Genomic DNA, 23,194 nt, shown 5'->3' with positions numbered 1-23,194 from the left:
GACATGGTGGCATGCGTCTGTAATGCCAGCTACTCAGGAGACGGAGGCAAGAGAATCACTTCAACCCAGGAGGCAGAGGTTGCAGTGAGCTGAGATAGTGCCACTATACTCCAGCCTGGGCGACAGAGAGAGACCCTGTCTCAAAAAAAAAAAAAAAGAAAAAAAGAAAAGAAAAAAAAAGGGCTCTCTTTGATAAACTTATTAGGCTAAGTCATCCATTTCATCCAGTCCTAAGTTCCCCACATCAACTATCCTGCCAGCCTGCACTGCCAAATATTTTATGACCCACCTTCTCCTCTGTGCAACTGGCAACAATTATTTAGAACATGCCTGGGGCCTCCTGTGTAAAATGTGGGTCTAGATACTGCTTTCTCCCGGCAGCCCTCCTTAGTGATTGACATTGTTTGAAGTGCCAAGTAAATAGAACTCATTATTCCACTGTCATTGGACCTTTATTTCCGATTCAGCATACTCAGCTATTTTGGTAGTTTCTTCTCATTGTGAATTGGAACTGTTTCCTCTGTTCATACAGTTAGGAGTATCTCCTGGAATCTTTTTGGAAAGGAATTTTCCTGTTGAGATAGAATGATTTGCTTTGTTTTGTACATGACTTCTGGCTCATTTACATGGAGCTTTCCTGGCTGAACGTTAATTCAGTGTCGTGTTCCAATACAGGAAGTATAGGGATTATTTTTCACTATCCTGAGATGGCTTAGACCACTAGATTTAGTCCAATCAGAAAGCAATATCCAGGCCTTGTTAGTTGTGTTGACGTGTTCATTTATTCAACATTCGTGTGTGTGTGTACGTGCACATGCACCTAAATGATGTGCCAGGCACTAGATTGTAGTTGTAATCATTTTAGAATGAGTTGCAATAAATAAAGTCAGCCTGCTCAACAATCCAGGCTGAATTCAGGCACATAACTTCTGCTTTTGATAAAATGATATTTTGTTGGCATAAAATGAGATCCTATGGATTTGGTGAAAGGACGTTTCCAAGAGGCAGGCCCAGAGCACCCTGAAGACAATCATGATTTTAAGTGACATTCTAAATAATTCAAACGTATTTTCATCACACTTTCACTTTTTTTCTTGCTCAGTTAATTTAAATTGCGATGAAATAAACAACACAAAATTTGACCACAGGACCCAGCAATTCTACTTGTGGAGTATGCATCCAAAATAATTGAAAGCTGGATCTGGAAGAGATATTTCTATATCCGTGTTCATAGCAATATCATTTACTGTAGCCAAAAGGTGGAAGCAACCGAGTATAACATATAATTCAAAAGGTACCATCTTTACCATTTTAAATGCACAGTTCAGTGGCTTGAAGTACATTCACATTGTTGGGCAACCATCATCACCATCCATCTCCAGAATTATTTCATCTTCCCAAACTGAAACTCTGTATACATTCAACAATAACTCCCCATTCTTCCCTCCTCTCAGCCCCTGGCCGCCACCATTCTACTGTCTGTCTCTGAATTTGACTGTCCTAGGTACCTCACGTAAGTGGACTCATGCAGTGTTTGTCCTTCTGTGACTGGTATATTCACTTAGCATGTATTTTCGATGTTCATTCATGTCACAGCATGTGCCAGAATTTCTTACCTTTTTAGGGCTGAATAATGTTCCATTTTATGTCCGTGCCGTGTTTGTTTGTCCACGCATCCATTGATAGGTACTTGGGTTGCTTCCACCTTTTGGTGGCTGTAAGTAATGCTGCTATGAACACGGATATACAGGTATCTCTTCCAGACCCTGCTTTCAATTCTTTTGGATATATACCACACAAATGGAATTCCTCAGTCCTACAGTTAATCTATTTTTAATTTGCTGAGGAACCTCCATACTGTTTTCCATAGTTGCTGTACCATTTTACATCCCTACCAACAACGTACACAGGTTTTAATTTCTTCGTGACCTTGCCAACATTCCTCTTTTTTTGTTGATTTTTTGGATGGTATCCATTCTAATGAGTGTGAGGTGGTATCTCATTGTGATTTTGATGTGCCTGATTTGCACTTCCCTGATGAATTAGTGATATTATCTTTTCAGGTGCTTACTGACTTTTTATGTGTTTTCTTTATAGAAGTGTCTGTTCAAGTCCCTTGCCCATTTTTTTAATGAGGTTGTTTGTTTTGCTGTTGTTGAATTATGGGAGTCTTTACATATTCTAGATATTAACCACTTGTCAGATATATGATTTGCAAATATTTTCTCCTATTTCATAAATTGCCTTTTCACTCTGTTGATTGTGTCCTTTGATATACACAAGGTTTTTTATTTTGATGTCCAATTTGTCTATTGTTGTTGTTGCCTGCGCTTTTGGTGTTGTATTCAAGAAACTATTGTCAAATCCAATGTCACAAAGCATTTCATCCCTATGTTTTCATCTAAGAGTTTTATAGTTTTAGCTCTTATATTAAGCCCTTGATTCATTTTGAGTTTATTTTCATATATGGTGTAAAGGAAGGCTATGACTTCATTCTTTTTTTCCCCTCTCTTAGAGTTGAGGATCTATGTTGCTCAGGCTGGAGAGTAGTGGCTCTTCACAGGCATGATCATAGCACAATTTGGCCTCAAACTCCTGGGCTTAAGCCATCCTCCCATCTCAGCCTTTTGAGTGGCTAGGATTACAGATGCACCCCATCTGTGTAACCTTCACCCAGAAGACTTCATTCTTTTACATGTAGATATCCAGTTTTTCCAGCACCATTTGTTGAAAAGATCATCCATTCCCCCACTGAATGGTCTTGGGGTTCTAGTTAAAAATCACTGAATTATATACAGGGTGGGTGTGATGGCTCACACCTGTCATCCCAGCATTTTGGGAGGCTAAGGTGGGAGGATTGCTTGAGCTCAGGAATTCAAGACCAGACTGGGCAACATAGCGAGACCTCATATCTACTAAAATTCAAAAAGAAAATTAGCCCAGTGTGGTGGCACCCACCTGTGGTCCCAGCTACTTGGGAATCTGAGGTGTGAGGATTGCTCTAGCCTGGAAGGTCAAGGCTGCAGTGAGCCATGATCACGTCACTCATACTGCTGCCTGGGCAACAGAGGGAGACTGTGTTTGGAAAAAAAAAAAAGACAGAAATGGTAGCCTGTACCTGTAGTCCCAGCTACTTCAGGTTTGCTTGAGCCTGGGAATTTGAGGCTTCAAGTCTACAGTGAGCTATGATCATGCCACTGCACTCCAGCCTGGGTAACAGAGTGAGATCCTATCTCAAAATACATACATACATACATACATACATACATGTATACAAACATTTATTTCTTGACTGTCTGTCCTATTCTATAGGTTAATATGTCGATCTTTATGCCAGTACCACACTATTTTGATTACCATAGCTTTGCAGTAGGTTTGAACATCAAGGAAAGGTAAGACCTTCAACTTTTTCTTTTTCAAGATTGTTTTGGATATTTGGAGTCCCTTAAAATTCCCTATGAATTTTAAGATGAAACACACTTTCTTGCTTTTAGAAGAGGTAGAAATGCTTCTTAGGAATATCTCATATCCTGATAAAGTTATGGCATTCTACAAATACACACACTCTGCCCGTTACATTAGATGTCTTATTTTTCATCATTCATAAATTGTCACCATGGATTTGTTGTGTTTCCCTGAAGCATAAGTATGTTCTCCTCATGACCACTAATTTTTATTTCGGCAACAATTTACAGTGTTCTTTTTGAGTTTATATTAGAGTATCCCATATTTATCCTAAGGAATTAGTCGAGGGCTATCAAATAACATGTTAATGAAATCCCTTATTATAGTTTGAATTATGGTTACACCTTTGAGGCATAAAGAAAAAATACATTATATCAACAAATTGCTGTATATGACATGTATGTGCATCCAAAACTACAGTGAAATGCTCTGAGAAGAATAGAATGAAGTTACTGAGACAAGCCACATAAGCAGTTTAGAAATTCAAAGGAGCAAGAGATTGCTGTTGGAGAAATGGGTACAGCAAGAGTTAGTTAATATTTAATGCTAGCTAGGTAGACTTACATAGGAAAGAATTGAGTCCAAATGGCATCAGCAATTCACGATTTACTGAGCACCTCCTGTATGTCATATGCTGTATAAGGTCACACAGTTAAGTAAGAAGTTCTCCAGCAACTACAAAGACATGCAAATAAGTAACTATACATCAGGCAAAACAAACATCCATAGAGGGAACTCATTGATGTTGGGTTATTTTCAGGCTCGGTTCCAGGGGGTAGTTTTCACAATTTGGATGGATTCAGATGCAGAGAAAGCAGAACAAGAAAACAAGTAGGGATACTGTTGTCATAGACCAGGCAACATGAAAAGGACATGAATTAGGATGGAAACTATGGGATTAAAAGAAAAAAGAAGAATAAAGCCTTTAGAGTCAAAGCATTAGACTCAGTGATGTTTTAAATTTTTGGATTGATGGCTGAATGAATTAATAGTAACCAAGGATGTAGCACCTGGAAGTTTAAGCATTTGAGATTTAACATGACAAAGCCATAAAACATTAAATATTTACTTCTATTAGTATGCTTTGGTGCTTTGATGTTTACATTATCTCCTAACAATTCTATTAATATTAGACATTATCCCAGTTTTAAAGCTTGAGAAACCAGGGTTTTATGTTGTTTTGTATCTTACTTATATCTTATCAGTGATAGAATCCATACCTTTGCTTTGGTCTGTCTGTGCCTTTGCTTATATTCATTTCCAAGCTAACGTAGTTGTCTTGTACTACACATTATCATGGATTTATTTTTTAGTTGGAGTATAATTTATACTCAGTGCAATAGACTTTATGTCTTAAGTCTGTTGGGTTTTGATAATTGCATACACCTGTGTAACCTCCACACAAAACAAAAATAATAGACTATTCATTCACCTCTGAAAGATTGCTGGTGTCCCTTTACAGTCAATCTCTCCTTCCCCCAAGAGCCACCTGCTTCCTGATTTCTGTCACTATAGGTTAGTTTCAACTGTTCTTAAACTTAATGTAAATAGAATCAAACAGCATTTATTCTTTTGTGTCTGGTTTCTTTCATTAACATAACGTTTTTGAGATTTATCCATGTTATGTTTATTCCTTTAATCACAGAGTAATACTTCATTCTATGAATATACAAAAATTTGATGATCATTCTCCTGTTGGTGAACATTTGGGTTGTTTCCAGTTTTTGGTTACTATGAATAAGGTATAAATGTGGCTTTTTAAAAAATTATTATAGAATAAACTTGTATAGAGCATGTTAGACTCAGGGTAGACACAGTTATGCTTCAGTAACAAACAACCCCAAAACTCATGGCTTAAGACAACAAAGAAATAAACAAAGGTTTATTTCTTTCTCATGTTACATACCCATCAGGGCTCAGTAAGGAGCCCTCTGTTAACCATGGTCATTCAGGTAGCCAGGCAGCAGAGGTGCCTTCTCACCATTTGTTTCCATGATCACCAATGCAGAAAAAGGAAACGTAGCTAATCAAGCACTGGTTCACCTTTAAAGAGGAAGAAAAGTTGAAGCTAGAGGATTTATGAACAGCCCTAATAACTATCCCAGAATAGTACTGAGGAAATTACACTCTACTGCAATATTCACCACTATACCTGCCCCATCACACAAAATGAAATTTTAAAGCCTTTTATAGTCATTATATCTCTATAAGGGATGGGTAATATGTTAATAGATAAAACACCCAGAACCTGCATATGAAATGTGGACAGACTGCAGTTGATACAGTGAGCAGACTTAGAACCGTGCATGTATTTTTACCCCAAGGAAATGTATTAAATAATTTAAAAAGTAATAGCCCAAAATTTAATAGCCTAGACCCACCTAGGGATCTTAACTTGCGTATATGAGAGAAGGAGACATCTGTGGCTCTGGATAGACTATTAAAATGGGAAACACTGTAGTATAGTATTTAAGAGTAGGTTTTGAAACCAGACTGCTGTTTTTGAACCTCAGCTCTGCTATTTATCAGCATTGTGATTTATAAGCTGTGTGACTTTGGTCAGGTTGCTTAACCTTTCTGTAAAACCAAGAGAAAATGAAAAAAAATAATTCTAACTAAGATGTAGACTTATTATGAAGGTTAAATGAGTTAATGTATGTAAAGCATTTTGAACAGTGGTATCTGGTAAGCAGTCAAATGTTATGTTTCTAGTTATATTTCCGGTGACCATGTTTTCCAAATCAAAATTTGTGTCATGTATGAATTTTCTCTTGCCGTGTAACAAATCACCCAAATTGAATGGCAGAAAACAACACCCGTTTATTGGCTCACAGTTGTGTAGGTCAGAATGCTGGCATGACAAGCCGTGGCTCAATTCTCTGCCCAGGGTATTACTAAGCTCAGTCAGGCATTGGCCAGGCTGAGGTCTTGTCTGGAGGCTTTGGGGAGAAAGTCGCTTCCAGGCTCATTCTCTATTTTCTTGCTGGTTCTCAGGTGGGGGCTGCTGTCAGCTCCTAGAGGTCCCCCACAGTCCTTATCAGAAAGCCCCCTCCATCCTGAAGCAAGCAATGGTGCTTCCAATCTCTGACTTCCTGTCTGTGACCTCTAGGCATTCCACAAAGAGTTTAATCAGGTTAGAATTCATTTAAGTCAACCTACTAATTTAAGGCTTTAGGATACTGAGGTTCTAAGTGAAATCTCCAGATTTGAAGGGCTTTGCTTGTATGATTAGATCAGGCCCAAACTAATAATCTCCCTTTATCTTATAGTCAGCTATGACTTATCATATAATCTCATTATGGAAGTGAAATTTGTCTGTAAACTGGGGGCAGGAATCTTGGGAGACTTAGCTTTTTGTCTAACACAAGTTACATGATTTTTACCAATGTGAGTTTCATTTTTATAACAAAACAATTCAAATCAGATCCAGAATGTGTGTTTTCCACAAATACAAATATATTCTACAAACAAGAAGCTGAATTAGAGGTATTCTTAGCATACTTTTGGAGAAAAACTAAATTGAGATCCCTTGAGTAGTGTATTAGTCTGGCTCACACTGCTATGCAAATACTATCTGAGATTGGATAATTTATAAAGGAAAGAGATTTAACTGACTTATAGTTCAGCGTGGTTGGGGAGGCCTCAAGAAACTTATAATCACGGTGCAAGGGGAAGCAAAGCACCTTCTTCACAAGGCAGCAGGAAGGAGAATGAATGCAGGAGGAACTACCACACACTTTTTATAAAACCGTCAGCTCTCCTAAGAACTCACTCACTATTACAAGAACAGCATGGGGGAAATTGCCCCATGATTCAATTACCTCCATCTGGTCTCTCCTTTGACATGTGGGGATTTTGGGGACTATAATTCAAGATGAGATTTCGGGTGGGGACATAGCCAAACCACATCAGGTATTAATGCTACAATTGCAGTTGTTTGTTTACTTAGTTGTTTGTTTACAACTAAGTAAATGATGCTAATATCATCAAGGGCAAGAATCGTCTTTTATCCATTTTTAATCCATTTTATCCATTTTTGTGCACATAGCATAAATATTTGTTAAATAAAGACATGTATATATTCAAAATAAAATCAAAGCTATATAGTTGAGTTTCAACCAATCAAAGTAACCACCAGCCAGCTTAAACTAAAAGGAGAATGTATTGTGAGAGTCCAGATGCCTCATGGACTCTTAGAAAAAGATCCATACAATAAGGCTCCAGAGATGGACCCAGGGCAGCTCTAGAGATATCGGCAAAAGGGAGTTCTGAACCCCTGTTTTTCCTTGAGCATTTCCATTGGTGGTCTTGACATTGCACTCCTGATCTTTATATGTCTCTTCCAAATGTTAAACCTCTGGGAGAGAGAATCTGATTGCCCCAAACTGAGGCAGATGTCTGCCCCCTTTATCCAATCTGGTTGAGGGCAGGGCTATTAGTACCTAGTGTAGACATTATGGCCCATCCAAGGAATCACTGTGAGCTGGGTGGACACCCCAAGCAATGGCCCTTACATGTGGTAAATACTGATGGCTGGCTGACTACAGGCAGCACGGCCTCACTAACTCATGGAAACAGTACGGGGTGGTTTCAGTAATTCTGGTTTCTTTTCCCTGTCTTATTAAGATCACTTTTGTTCAACAGACATTTACATAACAGTACACCTACTCCCTGCCAGGTCCCACACTACAAGCTGAGGATATGAAGTAATAAGATCTCATCCTTGTGCTCAGAGTGGGAGAAAAACCAGCACAAGTAATTTGAACAGAGTATGGCAAGTACAGCAATGAGAACACACATGCAGTGTTCTGTGCTCTGGAAAACGGGTCTCATGCTTATCTGTGGGAGAAGTCCATTATCTCTCTCCCAGCAGCTCTTAAAGATAATTATAAAAACACCCACAAACAATTACAGTTCCTGACTGTGTTCTCTTTGAGGCACTGGGGCCTAAGAAACTTAGGCTAATTATGTGGAAAGGAAAGTTTCACCTGGCTTGATGGCTCACACCTGTAATCCCAGCACTTTGGGAGGCCAAGGCAGGCAGATCACTTGAGCCCAGGAGCTCAAGACCAGCCTGGCCAACATGGTGATACGCGAGCTTTACTGAAAATACCAAAATTAGCTGCACATGGTGGCACACGCCTGTAGTCCCAGCTACTCAGGTGGCTGAGGCACGAGAGTCACTTGAACCTGGGAGGTGGAGGCTGCAGTGAGCCAAGATCGCGCTACTGCACTCTAGCCTGGGTGAGAGAGAGACACTGTCTCAAAAAAAAAAAAAAAAAAAAAAAAAAAAAAAAAAAATGTTTAATTATAAAGCAAACAGATTTAATTACTTATGAGAATCATAGGATATGAGGGCTCAAAGGTTCTCCAGATGTCATTCAGGCCCCACTGCTTGTCTGAAGTATAAATGCCTTCTCTTCTTTGGTTGCCCTTTTCCTACTTTTCTCTTGAAAATTGCAGCTATGTCAGCTCTCCATGGCTTGATGCTGAGGGATGTGACCACTTTATTAAGTGGATTATAAAGGATTATGAACTGTAACTTCTTATAGCAGCTTTCTTCTTTTCAGTGAGAGTAATTGTTGGTTTTCTATTATGTAAGGTTAAAAAAATTTAATATGGACTTTAAAGACCATTAAAGTCATACTAATTTGTGAAAAAATCATTAAATTGTAAAGGGATTACTTGGCCAATTTGAGCTAACTTGGTTCAGTTCATCATGATCTCTCAATAAGAATTCATGTACAGCCATATTTTTAATGCTGGTAACCTTTGAAAGAGATATGAAAAGTCATCTATTTAATTACTGCCAAGTATACTCTGCACTGTGAGTTCCAGATCTAGAGCAGACATGGCCTGTTAGCTTTCGGCCCTAAGCTGAGCTTTATTGTGTTGTTCAATGGGAGAGATTGAGTGGGAAACAGAATTACCACTGGGAAAATGTTGTTCTTTACCCACAAGTGACGGATTTCTTTTTCTATATGTGAGCAAACTGCTGAGGAATGGATTGTACTTGCTGAAAAGCAATAGCCAAGCCATCTCTTAACATAATAGTGTTTGCTCAAGGCACCTGAAATGCAGTCAGAAAAAACAGAGATGTGCTTGATACGCTGTGTCACTTTATAGTTGTAGTTTTTCTCCCATTTGCTTTGGCTTGGTTCACGCCTAGATAGTCTAAGAATCCAAGAAGCATAGAGCTTGAAATGGCACCTAGACTTCATGTTTTTATTTATGCTGTGTTTCATTCCACAAAAAATTTAACCAATTTAGGATTCTTATAGTTAAGCTACTTACTTAAGGGATCTAGAAACTTAGACTCTGAAAAGTGATTTCCCCAAAGTCCCTCTGTTAGTTAGTGACTGGGCTGGAACTGAGACTCCTACCTTTCTGTCTCCTTGTTGAAGAGAGTTGTCCTTACATCCCACCCCAACCCACCCCACCATTCATTCATTTTTTTTTTTCAATGACTGTGTTAAGCACAAACACTTGCCAGGCACTATGTTACCCCTAGATAGTGTCGTAGGGAGTAGGATGGACATGAGTCCTGTCCTTGGAATGTTTCCCATCCAGAGAGAAATTCAGATTTGGAGCAAATGTGCACACAAATCAGTTAGGTAAAATATGAAAGAAACAGACCTATAACAGCAATCATTGTGGAGGGTGCTATGAGCATATTAAGAAGCCTGGAGGCCGGGCGCGGTGGCTCAAGCCTGTAATCCCAGCACTTTGGGAGGCCGAGACGGGCGGATCACAAGGTCAGGAGATCGAGACCATCCTGGCGAACACAGTGAAACCCCGTCTCTACTAAAAATACAAAAAACTAGCCGGGCGAGGTGGCGGGCGCCTGTAGTCCCAGCTACTTGGGAGGCTGAGGCAGGAGAATGGCGTGAACCCAGGAGGCGGAGCTTGCAGTGAGCGGAGATCGCGCCACTGCACTCCAGCCTGGGCGACAGAGCAAGACTCCGCCTCAAAAAAAAAAAAAAAAAAAAAAAAAAAAAAAAAAAAAAAAAAAAAAAGAAGCCTGGAAGGCTTGTTTTAGGAAATGACATTTATGATGAGCTATGAAGAAGAAATAGGAGTAAATCAGCCAAAGTATTTGTCAAGCAGAGCACAAGAGAGTAGGGTAAGAGAAGACCCTCAGGTGGGTAGATCTTGGCTCAGCTAAGAAGTGGAAAGAAAGTCTGTGCAGCTGGACTGGGGCATAAGTGAGCAAGGGGAAGAAGCACTAGAGGGGGCCAGAGATGGGGGCTGGGATCTCTGAGCTTCCTTATCCACTTCGAGCTTGATCCTAAGTGCATTAAGAAGCCATAAGAAGGGGTTAGAAATATAATCAGTTTTATGTGTTAGAATCATAATAACTTTGCTGAGTGGAGAATGGGTTGGAGAGAGGATGTAACTGAGTTGCTCTTACATGCAGGTGAGAAATGATGATGGCTTATAGATAGGATAGGATGGAAAGAAGTGGAAAGATCCAAGATATGTGTTGAAGGTAAAATCCATGAGACTTGCTGGTTGGAAGTACAGTTGAGGGAAGAGAATTTTCAAGAATGACCCCTGGTTCCTGGTTGAACAACTGGACAGATGTTGTTGACGTTTACTCTGGTGAAGAGAATTGGCTGTGGAAACATATGGTGACTAAGTGAGATTAAAAAGCTCTATTTTATTTGAGATGCTTGTAAGACATCTAGTGGAGATATAAAGTAAGAGCTGGGTACACAGGTCCTAGTCCTAAGCTCAAAAGATTTGGGCTAAATATGTGAATTTGGAAGACAACGATATATAGAATAGTCTTTGAATTTAAGGGAAGGGAATAATTCACCTAGTTAGAGGTCATTGAACTCATATTGGAGGGGAAGGATGGGTGGGGTATAAATTAAATAAAGAATGCAAAAATTAGCCGGGTGTGGTGGTACATGCCTGTAATCCCAGCTACTCCAGAGGCTGAGGCAGGAGAATCGACTGAACCCAGGAGGTGGAGGCTGCAGTGAGCTGAGATTGTGCCATTGCACTCCAGCCTAGGTGACAGAGTAAGACTCCATCTCAAAAAAAAGAAAAAAAAAAAAAAGAAGAAGAAAGGAAGGAAGGGAGGGAGGGAGGAAAGGGAAGAAAAAAGAGAAAGAAAGGCATTTCAAGAAAAGGCAGTGACATAATTAAATCACCAAGGGAAGAATGGTCTCATAATCCAATTGGTGAAAACTAAAGCATACAGTGGGGTTGGATTTTGAATGCCCTCCCAAGTCAGGCAGTAGCTGTTCTATATACATGAGTCATATGGAGAGAAATCTGTGAACAGTCTAAGAACTTTACATATCAGCAGGAAGCGTTTTTTGTGAGCTTCCTTGGTTTATATTGTGAAACATAAAAGCAAACTTCACATAAATCTTGAGATAATTATGTTGGTTGTGCATCATAATGGGTATAATGACTATAAAGGATAGTCATTATCTCCCACAGACCACTGCCAACCATTTGCTAGTAATGTGGTGGAAATAGGTCCAAATAATCAGAACCAGTATTGTAGGAGTTGTATGCCTGTCACCCTGGTGATGAGGTTTCAGCTGCCATCTACTCTACTCCATTGGGATGAGGAGGAGGAGAATTCACCTAACCACAAAGCATTTTCTGTCTGGAGCTCTGCCCTCCCCATCAATCACTCCTCCTCACACTCCACCTTGCAGACCTATTGTAGATACCCCATCATCCTTCATTTGCAAAACAAAGTTAGAAGCCAAGTGAGGAGGCTGGGATCCTTTCCAGTTCAAAGAACAAAACGCTGCAGACATTAATGGGGCCTAAAGGTTGCACATGGCCATTTGAAAAATTTATACTCCACAGTGCTGAAAGAGCCAAAGCCTTTCCAAACTTATCCTCTGCAGCACCTGACTTACTAAATGGGATTTGAGTAACTCCTAGCATCATCGCTCCTTGTCACTAATAATTGCATCTTAGTATCCCTTGAGCAGTACATCTTTTTTTGTGCATAGTAACTTTGCATGGTTGGAAGCTATATATATGGAAGCTATATATATTTATATATATATTTATTTAATTCTATGATGCTGTGTGTGCATTTTCAACTGAGAACTTAGGAAGTATTTATAATTTGAGCCAGGAACTTAGCATTTACTGTGTACTGATTCTGCCTATTTTAACATTTCACAGAAACGAGGATGCAGTCAATCAGATGGCCGTTACTCCCTTTCCAGTGCCATCAAGTTCTCCATCTTCTATTGAGGTAAGGTTGTTTCTAATTAGCTCTTAGTATATTAGATGGGTTTCTCATTAGCATTTTCCCCAAATCTGACATTTTTTATATTCATTATTTGATATTCCAAACTCATGGAAAATTTCCCTGACCAAAGTAGAAAGTATTGAGGTATTGATTATAAAGCAGTTTTTTAGTAAATATATTAGAACCTAACCATATAAGTATTACCTTCCTCAGAGTTGCTCAGGGTCTCCTCTAAATATATAACTTTGTTCTAATTGGGCATTTCAGAATTTACAAGAAAATTCTCTTTGTTTATGACTGAATTGTACCCCTTTCTTTATGGTTTTGAAATACTTTAATACCTGTGATCAAGGTGCCTTTAAATAATTACTTTCATCTGTGAATGGAGAAATTACTAGTATAACAAGATTGCTGTAATATTGGTCAGTTTCTGGAGTAGATAGAGATAGAACTGTGTAATCAGTTTGTCTCCCCAGCTGAGGGAATATTCCTTCTCTTCTCATTTTATATTTATTGAATTATTTTTTAACTGCAAGAAGAAATACATACTTATTGTTACTAATTAAATAGTGCAGGGTTATTCAAAGAAATCTTAATTTGTCTTTCACTACCTCCCTAAGGAAGTTAATGTTCACTATTCAGTATCTTTTCATACTTTTTCCTTTGTTTCTACAGTAACCATAAATAGCTATATATAGTGTCCCTTTTAATAAAAATGTGATTGTGCAATACACATTATTTTTATTCTTTCAACAAGTGTTCAGGGTTCTGGGCTGGGGTGGACCGTGGGTGGGATGGAGTGGACCTTGGAGCAGCGCTTAGAAGATACAATGAAGACTCCCTCCATTGTTGGAGTCCTGTGCCCAGATTCACAAGGACTTAATCTGGGTTGCCATGGGACCCTGTCCGATGAGCATGCTGGAGTGATATCTGTTCTAGCCCAGCAAGCAGCTAAGCTAACTTCTGACCCCACTGAAATTCCTTTGGTGTGTCCAGCATCAGATAATGGGAACATTATGATCCAGAAGCATGATGGCTTCACAGTGGCGGTACACAAAATGGCCTTTTGATGGCTCGTATCTGTTGTTTAGCAGCCTGTCATAGGAACTCCATCCTACCTATATGAATTATCTTGTAGAACTACTAAAGTTCTAGTAGTTAGGCCATTCATTTAATGTGCAATGGGCACTTTTCTATTTACATAAGAGTAAATTGCTTTTTAACACTATGGACTGACCTATCAAGCTATTAGTAAGAAAGGATCATGTTTTGAAGCAGCTGGTCCAGGTCATTTTGTATATAGAATTTTGCTGTATTCAATAAATCTATTTGGAGGGGAAAAAAAACCCACAAAAAACAAGTGTTCAATGAGTGCGTATTATTTGTTAAGCACTCTTTTGGGCATTAGAGGTCTAGGTGTGAATAAAACGGATGAGGCTTCCTACCAATTTGTTATCTTTCTTTCTTCATGATTGAAGACACAAAGATACAAATTAAGAAATAAATAAACCAAAAGAATTATCATATAGTAGTCAGTGCCTTGGAGAGAATTAAAGTGGGGAATGTGACCACTTTGCTGAGTTACGGAGAAGGCCACTTGTGTAGCCGAAACACAGGTTATCAAGAAGGGAGTCTGAAGTGTAACTGCTTCGCTTTTGGAGCAGAAAGCTGGCACTTTTAAAAGGCAGAGGAGGAAATGAGCAGGGGGAGGTCCATGTGCTGGCTCCGGTGTCTTATCTACAGGGCAGTCGAGCTGGTGACTGCTGGTGCCTTCTTGTGCAGGACTAGGCCAAAAACTCCCCAGATGGGACAGAGTTTCATATCTCTCGAGGTAGTCTCCTGGTCGGGGGGTGGGGGCCCATAGAAATCTGCTGTTATTGATCCAGGCAACCTCCTGGTGAGTGAGGGTTCCTTTCTGGATCTCTCCCAAGCACATAGTTAGATGAACTTGCTCTCTAGGGAGCATCTAGTGAAGGGGAGGTAAAAGGCTATATTCGCATTTCTTTTTTTTTTTTTTTTTTTTTTTTTGAGATGGCGTCTCACCCTGTCACCCAGGTGGAGTGCAGTGACGTGATCTCAGCTCATTGCAACCTCTGCCTCTCAGGTTCAAGTGATTCTCCTGCCTCAGCCTCCCAAGTAGCTGGGATTACAGGCGCACACTTCCACGCCCGGCTAATTTTTGTGTTTTTAGTAGAGACGGGGTTTCACCATGTTGGCCAGGCTGGTCTCGAACTCCTGACCTCAGATGATCCCCCTGCCTGGGCCTCCCAAAAGTGCTGGGATTACAGGCATGACCCTATGTTTGCATTTCTAAAGGGCTAAGTAGGAAATGGGAAACTGGGGTAATGAGGAAAAAAGAGAGAGAAAAAAAGAATTATCTCTTAGAAAAATGGGAGTACTTAGTTACACTTGGGCAAGGTAAAATTTAAATAAGATAAAAATTAAAAGAAAAAACCAGACATTCAAAAATAAGAGGGAGGAGCCTTCCCTGCTGAGTGGACAGAAATAGCTCTCAGGTGAGAATGAGCTGGGGCATGTTTGAGGAATATGGCTGGAAGCATATTAGGAGCTGGGAGAGCAGTGGAATATGAGACAAGAGGGAGAGAAAGGCTGTGTAAGTCAGAGTTAGAAGTTTGGGTTTTATTCTATATGCAGAAGAAGGCACTGGAAGGATTTGAACAGGGGAGTGATGTGACCTGATACATAGTTTTAAAGGAACCACTTGGCTGTTTAGGGGAAGAAAAATAACTTTTTTCTTCAACCCTCATAGGTTCTCAGTTGGAATGGACCCTTGTAACAAAAGATAGATTAACAAGAGCAAAACAAACAGCAGTTTAATGACATATGTATTTCTTATTTCTTATATAAATGGCAAACACCCAGGGAATGAGTAGTTCTCAATGAGATAGATTTAAATTCTAGCTTAAATAGCATCTTCAACAAAAATGGTAAATGTTTAGAGAAGTGACAAGACAAAGGAAGAGGACTTTGTCTCTAGGGGTGGCAACTTGAGGGAAGGCAAACAACTGGCAGATAAAGGCTAGTTGGTATAGCTTGCTTATGTAGATTCCCCTGGAGCCATCTCCGGGGATAAGCATTCTGTTTGTCTTCAGGGTTTAACCTTTGTTCTCCCTGATTCAGAGGGAGGCAGATATCTTTTGTCTTTATATATCTGTGTCCTACTTTTAGACAAATAGAGGGAGAGCAGAAGGTTTTCCTGCATCTGCTTCTTCCTAATTGCCTTCAGCTCAAGGATCCTTCCTTTTTAGACTGGCATATTCTCATCTCCCACAGCGGCTAGGTAGGGAATGGGTTGGTAGGAAGGTAAAAGTAACATGCTAAAAGGCAAAAGCCCCAGTGAAGCCCTAATGTGGCTTGGATGAAGTGTTGGTATTGGAAGCAATGAAAAGTGAGCACATTCTTGATATTTTGGAGGTTGAGTCAAACTTGATTAATTCAACAAGAGAGCTGAGGGGAAGTAGAGAATCATGGATAAACCTAGGTTTTTGGTTTGAGCAACTGGATAGCTAGTGGTACTATTTACTAGAGTCTTTCAAAGAATAGCTGTTCTGAAAATGTAGAAGACTGATTTTATTTTTAAAACAAGCAGGCTAGTATGTAAAATAAGAAGCACAAGCTAGTATGTAAAATAAAGCAGGCTAGTATGTAAAAAATATGTAAAGTATAAATAATGCCAGCCTTAAGTTTCAAGAACATTATCACATATCTTAATCAAATTTGTGTGCCATTATTTGTATTTCATTTTCAAAAAAAATGAAATCACATTAGGCATTTAAATGTATAAATAAATAATAAATCCCTTTCTCTAACAGCATATGCTATGTGGGTTATGTTTCTATTGAACCATCACAATTCGATTATATTCTAGAGAGGGCTTTTTAGTTCTGCTCTGGACTATTGGCTCTAGAAACTGCTACCAAATGATGAATGCCACCCCTCCTGTGGGTGGTGTGTGAAGAGTACACATATTCTTTGGTTTCCTGACCACCTTCTCTTTCTTTCCCGTTTGCCTATGTGGACCCTCTTAGTATATATCTTTTTCCCCCTTAGATGTTTCTCGTGAGTACTAAAGCATAACTCGTATCCAGCATATGGCTAAAAGAGACAGCCCATTTAAATCATAACCAGATCGATGAAATAGAGCCATATTGTTATGAAATTAGACCTGGTAATAATAATTCAGCATTATTAAGTAACAGTTTTATTATATGCTAATGGTATCTCATATGTATTTCTTTATTCAGCAAATGCTTATTGAGCTATTTTTTTAAAAAAAGACAAGATCTTGTTCTGTAGCCCAGGCTAGAGTTCTGTGGTGCTATCATGGCTCATTGCAGCCTCAAACTCCTGAGCTCAAGCAATCCTCCTGCCTCAGCCTCCCAAGTAGCTGGGACTATAGGCACATACCATCATGCTTGGCTAATTTTTAAATTTTTTGTAGAGACAGGATCTCGCCATGTTACCTAGGCTGATCTTGAACTCCTGACTTCAAGCAGTCCTCCCACCTCAGCCTCCCAAAGTGCTGGGATTACAGGTGTGAGCTACTGAGCCTGGGGTCATTGAGCTCTTATTATGTGTCAGTGCTCTAGACCTGAAGGGTATCGCAGAGAACAAAATTGTTTCATGCAGTTCTGCGCCAGTAGACTAAGCAAGAGTGCTAATAAAACATTGAGCAAGAAGTCTGACGATGTGGGTTTTGGTTTTGGCTCTACTAATTACCTGTGGGCATATAACCTTAGTAGAGGCGGTTAACCTCCCAAAGTCTGTCTTTTTCTGTAAAGCCAGGTTAATAGCCTCCCCTGCCTATGTCAAAGGGTAGTTATGAGGGCCAGGTGTAAAAATATTTTATCCCTACAGCTATATATATTTATAAGGGATTATGATGCAGTACTTGTGGTAATTATAATACCATTGGTGCAATTCTACAGCATAGCAATGTGAATATAAGCTTGGATGTCAGATAGAGCCAAGTCTTAATCAGTATTCTACCATTTACTAGCAGAGTGAACTTGAGCCAGTTACGCTTTATAAACTTCAATTCCTCACGTTTAAAATGGGTTTGATAATAATAATTAATTCTATGGACTTGTTAGAAGTATTAAGTAATGTTTTTAAAAGGCTTAGCACTATTCCTGGCACATGGTAAGACCTCATTTTTGTTGTGATTGCACTTATATTATCACAGCCCTCTAGTTGAACTCCTAGGCTCCAGCATCTTCCATTTTTAATAGTTACATACAAAATAGGATTTTTTTCCTTTTAAAAACTAAATGGATACATAAAAATTGTATATATCATATACAACGTGATGGCTTTTTTTGTTTGGTTTTGGTTTGTGGGGGGTTAATTTTTGAGACAGGATCTGGCTCTGTTGCCAGGCTGGAGTGCAGTGGCATGATCTCAGCTCACTGCATCCTCGACCCCCAGGCTCAAACAATCTTCCTGCCTCAGCCTCCTGAACAGCTAGGACTATAGGCACACACCACCGTGCCTGGCTATTATAAAATTTTTTGCAGAGACAGAATCTCACTATGTTGCCTATGCCCCATCTGCTGGGCTCGAGAGATCCTTCCACCTCAGCCCCTCAAAAGTGCTGGAATTATAGGATTGAGCCACTGCACCTGGCCAACATGATGTTTTGAAATATGTGTATGTTGTAGAATGGCTAAATCGAGATAATTAACATATGTATTTCCTCACATACTTATTTTTGTGGTGAGAATGGTTGAAATCTACTTTCTTACAGATTTTCAAGAATACAATACATTGTTATACATTGTTATTAACTCTGGTCACCCTGTTGTACACTAGATCTCTAGAACTTGTTACTCTAACTGAAATTTTGCATCCTCTGACCAATATCTCTTCCACCTCCACCCCTTCCACCAGCCCCTGGTCATCACCACTACTCTCTGTTTCTATGAGTTTAACTTTTTAGATTCCACATTTAAATCCCAGAGGGTCTGAATTTCATTCTTTGGTTTTGGAACCGTTGAAGGCGTTTTGAACAATGAAACAATTTGATCAAGGCTGTACTCCAGGAAGATTAGTCTAATAGCAATGTTAAAGACGTCTTGAAGAGGGAAACCCAATTCAGAAGCCATTGCTGGCCGGACGCGGTGGCTCAAGCCTGTAATCCCAGCACTTTGGGAGGCCGAGACGGGTGGATCACGAGGTCAGGAGATCGAGACCATCCTGGCTAACACGGTGAAACCCCGTCTCTACTAAAAAATACAAAAAACTAGCCGGGCGAGGTGGCGGGTGCCTGTAGTCCCAGCTACTCGGGAGGCTGAGGCAGGAGAATGGCGTAAACCCGGGAGGCGGAGCTTGCAGTGAGCTGAGATCCGGCCACTGCACTCCAGCCTGGGCGGCAGAGCGAGACTCCGTCTCAAAAAAAAAAAAAAAAAAAAAGAAGCCATTGCTGTCGTCTAGTAAGAGGTACTGAGGGCTCAAATAACTTGTGTTCTGACATATTTATTCCATTTATTGACAGGACAGCCTAAATCTTTTAGAATATCTTCATACAAACAAGGACCTCCTTTTTATTTTCTTAGAAGTTGTGCTTTTTTAAGTACTAACTGAGATGCAACAGGCCTCATAAAGATCATGGAGGTTGATCACATAGGGAGTTCCATTAGCATAATTTCCATTTTATTTTAATTTTGCCTGGCTTTTCTAGAATTCTGAGCAGCCTAGTAAATAAGCTCATGTTTGGGGTTAGAAGAAAGAAATTCAGTTTGTCCCATCAGGTAAACAAGGCTTTGCAGAAAGAAATATTTGTGAATTTAGGTTGGCAATGAGACTAAAATTATTTTGTGTGTTTTCTAAAAGAACATTGGATTTAGAAATTATGGGAATGGGCCAGGCATGGTGGCTCACGCCTGTAATCCCAACACTCTGGGAGGCCAAGGCAGGTGGATCATCTGAGGTCAGGAGTTCAAGACCAGTCTGGCCAGCATGGCAAAACCCCCTCTCTACTAAAAATATATAAAAATTAGCTGGGTGTGGTGGCACACACCTGTAATCTCAGCTACTCGGGAGGCTGAGGCTAGAGAATCGCTTGAACCCAGGAGGCGGAGGTTGCAGTGAGCCGAGATCATACCACTGTACACCAGCCTGGGCGACAGAGTGAGACTCAGTCTCAAAAAAAAAAAAAGGAAGAAAATATGGGATTGACAAAATTTGCATTAAACATAAGTTTTATTTTTTAAAAAAATTTCAATCCTATTAGGGAGTTATAATTGCTATTTTTTTAAAATTTACTTTGCTTAGTATCATTTTAAATCAATGAAAAGGAAAACAGTTGTATATACTAGTATACTCTTGTTATGTTAAATGAGAAAACAGGGTAGGGAACAAGACTACTGAACATTTATCTAATTAGAAATGTTTTTTTGGCCGGGTGTGGTGGCTCATGCCTGTAATCTCAGCACTTTGGGAGGCCAAGGCAGGCAGATCACCTGAGGTCGGGAGTTTGAGACCAGCCTGACCACCATGGAGAAACCCCGTCTCTACTAAAAATACAAAATTAACCAGGTATGGTGGCGCATGCCTGTCATCCCGGCTATTCGGGAGGCTGAGGCAGGAGAATCACTTGAACCTGGGAGGCAGAGGTTGCAGTGAGCTGAGATGGTGCCATTGCACTCCAGCCTGGGCAACAAGAGTGAAACTCCATCTCAAAAAAAAAAAAAAAAAAGGAAATGGTTTTTCAATCCACAATAACATCCTTAACGAATTTAACTTTTATTGAAAGTCTACTCTCAAATAAAATAGCATTATTGCTATCAAGATTTCACTGTTCAGTTTGAAGAAAACTATAGACAAATGGTGAGTATAAAAAAAAAAAACAGAGAGTTTAAAATAATAAGGGTTATCGCTTCTGCAATCACTTATGTGGAAGATTTTGGGAGAGCCCAGGGGAGGGAATTTGGAACTTCCCGAAGGTCTGAAAAAGACTAACCTCGGTGGGGGTCGATCCACAGACCTTACAAGTCTTGCCTTTTCTGTTTGTTCATCTACAAAACATAATTCACTGTGGAATCCACTGACTGTGGTCTCATGGGGAGAGGTCGTTCTCCTTAAGTCGCTTGACTGAGCAGACAGCTTTGGACAGGTGGTTTGAAGATCAGCAAGAGATGACAGGAACACCCAGCCATCCGGATTAGCTGAGTCATCTTGGGTGTCAGCTGGCCCCCATCTGTCAGCCAGATGGTCCTCAAACCACTCTAATTCACTTGTGCCTTAGAAATCATGCTGCTGACCTGTTTTCCCTTTCGCATCTCAGACTGTTTGCTCTTTTCCAAGCTCCTGGTGAGTTCAGTATTTTGAAGACTCCTTACCTCATGAGCCATTCTGTTCTCAGAGCAGAATCCACATTGTTATGGCCAGGCACGGGGACTCACGCCTGTAATCCTAGCACTTTGGGAGGCTACGGCGGGAGGAGTGCTTGAGCTCAGGAATTCAAGACCAGACAAGGCAACATGGTGAAACCTCGTCTCTACAAAAAATGCAAAAAATTACCCAGGCGTGGTGGTGCACACATGTAGTCCCAGCTACTTGGGAGGCTGAGGTGGGAGGATCACCTGGGCCCAAGAGGTCGAGGCTGCAGTGAGCTGTGATCATGCCACTGCACTCCAGCCTGGGTGACAGAGTGAGATGGTGAAGAAAAAGGAAGAAAGGAAGGAAGGAAGGAAGGGAGGGGAGGGAGGGAGGGAGGGAAAGGAAGGAAGGAGGAAAAGGAAAAGAAAGGAAGGAAGGAGGAAAAGGAAAAGAGAAGAGAGGAAGGAGGAAAAGGAAAAAAGAGAGGAAGAAAGGAAGGAGGGAAGGAGAGAGAAGAGAAAGAAAAGAAAAAAGACAAAAGAAAAGAAAGAGGGAGGGAGGAAGGAAGGGATCCACATTGTTGTGTTCTGTACCTAATTTTAGCATAAACATTACAACTTTAGCTCTCCTTGTGATGTGACATTAATGTAAACATTAAACTGTTACAAACTTTAGCTCTCCTAGAAAGTAAATGCTTTATTGCTATCCTCCCTCAATTCCAACTTCCTTTTTGCCTGACTCCCAACTCCATCTAGATTTGGACTTCAAACCCTCCTCTGGAGTCATCTCAGACTAAGAAGAAAAGAGGGGAGACGTAGTACCGTTAAAAGGAGTATGGAATTTGAAGTAAAACAAACCTAGAGTGAAAAATGAATCAGGCAATGGGAATGCATGAGGCCCAGATGCTCAATTCAAGGACCTTTCAGTCCCATCAGGGAGATCAGTTCTGCACATACATAATTAGGATACGAAAGAGATGAATGTTAAGTGACAGAGGAGGTTCAAGTAGAATGTTAGAATTTAGAGGAAGAAGACATGTCCCCCAGCTAAGAAGGAAAAGATACAATGGAACAAGTGGCATTTGAGACCTGGCTTTGAATGATAAATTCTGCTTCATTTGATCCTCTAGTTTCTAAGTGTGGGATGTGGTGTAAACATAGAGGACATTTTTTGTTTCTATTCACATCTTAAAGGATGCATAGACTATTTGGAACCTAGACTGCTTTGCCCATGTTTTCTTAAATTTTACAAGTTGACGCATCCCTTAAACAGCTGTTTTCTCCTCTACTTTAGTATTCATTTTATAAAGACCAAGAATATCTCATCTTCAATATGCATATTGCTGAGAAATATAAAAGTAAAGATTCCTCTAATTTATTTAAGGAACACTTTCCTTTCCCTAAGGAGACATGTGCATAATTAGATGAATGGTTTCAGCTGACCCCTCTTCAGGTGAGAATCTCTGTCATCTGAGACCAGAGGTGGTGGCCATTTGCAGGGTTACTAACGGAACCTGTGGGCTTGTTCTACAGTCTAATGTGCTGCAGTTACAAACATTGGCTATTTTTTTTTTTTTTTTAGACAAAGTCTCTCTCTGTCGCCCAGGCTGGAATGCAGTGGCATGATATCAGCTCACCACAACCTCCACCTCCCAGGTGCAAGGGATTCTCCTGCCTCAGCCTCCTGAGTATCTGGGGTTACAGGCACCCACCACCTCGCCTGCTAATTTTTTCGTATTTTTAGTAGAGACAGGGTTTCACCATCTTGGTCACTTGAACTCCTGACTTCGTGATCCACCTGCCTCAACCTCCCAAAGTGCTGAGATTATAGGCATGAGCCACCACACCCGGCCCAACGTTGACTATTTCAATGCTCCACTTGGCCACCATAACCTCGCCAGGCCTTCTTCAGGGGCTCCCACAGCTTGCAGAACTAGACACACTAAGGCATTTGGACATTACAAGTTTTCCATAAATACTGATTTTTAAAGAGTAATTCATTTGTTCAGAATTTCTGTTTCTAAAACTTACATTACCACTGTCAAAAATGCTGAAAATCTGTATGTTTTCAAGATGTATTAACTTGGGTATGTTTATTTTACATGGTAACTCCTTGATTATCAAAATTCACTGAGAAGAGGATGTTCTATCTAATACA

General features: G+C 40.1%; 1 protein-coding gene across 4 annotated transcripts in view; it reads left to right on the top strand.

Annotated features, from left to right (window-relative positions):
- Positions 1 to 23,194, top strand: part of PATJ (PATJ crumbs cell polarity complex component) — a 427,780-nt gene that overhangs the window by 286,892 nt on the left and 117,694 nt on the right. For all 4 annotated transcript variants that reach the window (XM_010370672.2, XM_030912915.1, XM_010370673.2 and 1 more), the window contains exon 30: positions 12,628 to 12,700. In XM_010370672.2, the coding sequence (XP_010368974.1) occupies positions 12,628 to 12,700 (73 nt within the window). The remainder of the gene's footprint in view (positions 1 to 12,627; positions 12,701 to 23,194) is intronic.

Source organism: Rhinopithecus roxellana, chromosome 12 (genome assembly GCF_007565055.1).
Source record: "Rhinopithecus roxellana isolate Shanxi Qingling chromosome 12, ASM756505v1, whole genome shotgun sequence".
Taxonomy (NCBI): domain Eukaryota; kingdom Metazoa; phylum Chordata; class Mammalia; order Primates; family Cercopithecidae; genus Rhinopithecus; species Rhinopithecus roxellana.
Note: the sequence above shows the minus strand (reverse complement) of the source record. Positions and strands in the feature narration are given on the sequence as shown.